A 2,500-nucleotide genomic window follows, 5' to 3' on the forward strand; every position below is an offset into this window, starting at 1 on the left:
ACACACACACACACACAGACTTGTCTCATTTTATAAAGTGTAAAGAGATTTGGAATTAACTTGCTTCAATGATAATATACACATTAGAATCTACTTTGGACTTTAAAAAGAAAGTAAAAGCTTTTTTTAATCAATCATCATCATCATCATCGTTACACACATACACACATAAGTATCTGTTGTTTAGTCTGTGCATATCTATATATGTATACACCTCTTGCTGTCTATTCACATAAATAATGCATACATTTATAGTGTCTGTTTGTATTTATAAACTTATATGCATGTGGATGTTCTTGGCTCGACAGTTGAAAATGTTGTAATATCATCTGCTTTTAATTTCAGATTCAGATGATGGATCTCGGTTTAAGTGGAAAGCCAGGGATAAAGTCTTAGCATTACTTCGTAAAACAGTCAATGAAAATTGCTTTAATTCTTCACAGTCTTCTTCTCCCAAGAATTCTGTCTGCAATTCTAATTCAAACCAATCTGACTCTTCTGATAGCAACGAAGATACTTTTGTCTACCCTCTCATACAAATGGGACCACTTGGAATTTTGGATGATGAAGAAATTACAAAACACCTTCTAAGATCAGCTACACAAGAAGATGAGATTCTGCTGGCTTCTGGCTACTTCAATCTTACTGACCACTACCTAAAGTTAATCCTAGAGAAATCTTGTGCCAGATTTAAAATAATGATGGCTTCTCCTGAGGTATTACTTTCTGTTTCATTTATTTTTTTTTCTCCCCTTATTATTACTTCTTTCATTGTGTCTTTGTCACTGATTGGCATATGGAGGTGCTTGGCTTAGTTGTTAGGGTGTTGGACTCTTAATCATAAGATTGTGGTTTTGATTCCTGGACCAGGTGACATGTGTTCTTGAGCAAAACACTTCATTTCACGTTGCTCCAGTCCACTCAGATGGTGAAAAGAAGTAATCCTGTGACAGACTGGTAACCCATCCAGGTGGGGAATATATACGCCATGGAAACTGGGAAACCGGCCCTTATGAATCAATATGACTCAAGAAGGTAACTTTACTTACTCTTACACTGATTAGCATGAAGTTGCCCCACAGACATGCTATCTTTGGACTCTGTTTTTTTTTCTTTAATGAAACCATTATCATATATTGTGTCTATGTTCTCTTCCCTCCCATGCCCCACACTAATCATTATTTACAATCCAATCCTAAGGCAACAAGCTGGAAGAATTGTTACTGCACCGGACAAAATGCTTAGCAGCATTTCTTCTGGTTTTACATTCTGAGTTCAAATTCTGTTGAGGCTGACTTAGCCTTTCATCCTCTTGGGGGTCAATAAATAAGTACCAGTCAAGTACTGAGGTCAATGAAATTGCCTAGCTCCCTCCCCTAATACTTCAGGCCTTGTGCCTATCGTAGAAAAGATTATTTTCAAGGCATTTTCCCCAGCAGTGCTTTCTTAAAGTATGGGCACACTGGGCAGTTGCTTGGGGTCCTCAGGGGTCTAGGGACCCAGTGCACTGATTTGGCCAGAGGCCTATAATGCTGTTAAGACAGCTGTGTTACCTAGAACATCAGCCTCCCTGCCTGTGTTTACCCTGAACATGAATCTTACATTAAACTTACTGCTTTTGGAGAGTTTGCAAAGACAATGTGCACAGAAGTTCTTTCTAAATAAAAACCCTTTAAAAAACATATTTTAACAGCAGTCTTTCTGTTATTTATGAGATAATATTTAATATCATACAATATGTAATATTATTACAATATTAAAAGGGTAAAGACTTCCCCTGGTCACGAATGACCATGGGATTGCACCTAGAAAAAGCTCTCTTCCAAGGCACAAGTCCAGACAAGATTGTTTATGGAAGACCAACAGTTGTCTATGCATACCAGCCTCCCCTCTCTACACCACCAATATTATCCAAGGCCAACGCAGCTTGGTACCAGTGACATTGCAACTCATTTCTACAGCTGAGTGAACTGGAGCAACATGAAATAAAGTGTCTTGCTCAAGAACACAGCACACAGCCTGGTCTGGGAATCGAACTCACAACCTGACAATTGTAAGCCCAACACCCTAAACACCGAGCCACATCAAATTTGTTTTTGTTTACTTATATAGACTCGAGTGTTGATATTTTGCATTTAAAACAAAAAGTTCTGAGATCAAACAAAGATGAAAATCCATCATCCTCCTCATCATCATCATTGGCAGTGGTGGCATGGTTGTCATCATTGCTGTCCTTCTCATTGTTGCTTTAACATCGGTTTTGCTATGCTGGCATGATTTAAACAAGTTTGCCGTATAGCTCATCAACAGTCTTAAAGAATTTGATCTATTTAGACACAGGAGTGGCTGTGTGGTAAGTAGCTTGCTTATCAACTACATGGTTCTGGGTTCATTCCCACTACGTGGCACCTTGGGCAAGTGTCTTCTACTAAACCCCCAGGCCAACCAAAGCCTTATGAGTGGATTTGTTAGACGGAAACTGAAAGAAACCTGTCGTATA

General features: G+C 38.7%; 1 protein-coding gene across 5 annotated transcripts in view; it reads left to right on the forward strand.

The window, feature by feature from the left end:
* Positions 1-2,500, forward strand: part of LOC106874019 (CDP-diacylglycerol--glycerol-3-phosphate 3-phosphatidyltransferase, mitochondrial) — a 288,304-nt gene that overhangs the window by 266,263 nt on the left and 19,541 nt on the right. For all 5 annotated transcript variants that reach the window (XM_014921577.3, XM_014921579.3, XM_089353670.1 and 2 more), the window contains exon 6: positions 346-716. In XM_014921577.3, the coding sequence (XP_014777063.2) occupies positions 346-716 (371 nt within the window). The remainder of the gene's footprint in view (positions 1-345; positions 717-2,500) is intronic.

The sequence above is a fragment of the Octopus bimaculoides genome, chromosome 1 (genome assembly GCF_046866305.1).
Source record: "Octopus bimaculoides isolate indiv1 chromosome 1, ASM4686630v1, whole genome shotgun sequence".
NCBI classification, from domain to species: Eukaryota; Metazoa; Mollusca; class Cephalopoda; order Octopoda; family Octopodidae; genus Octopus; species Octopus bimaculoides.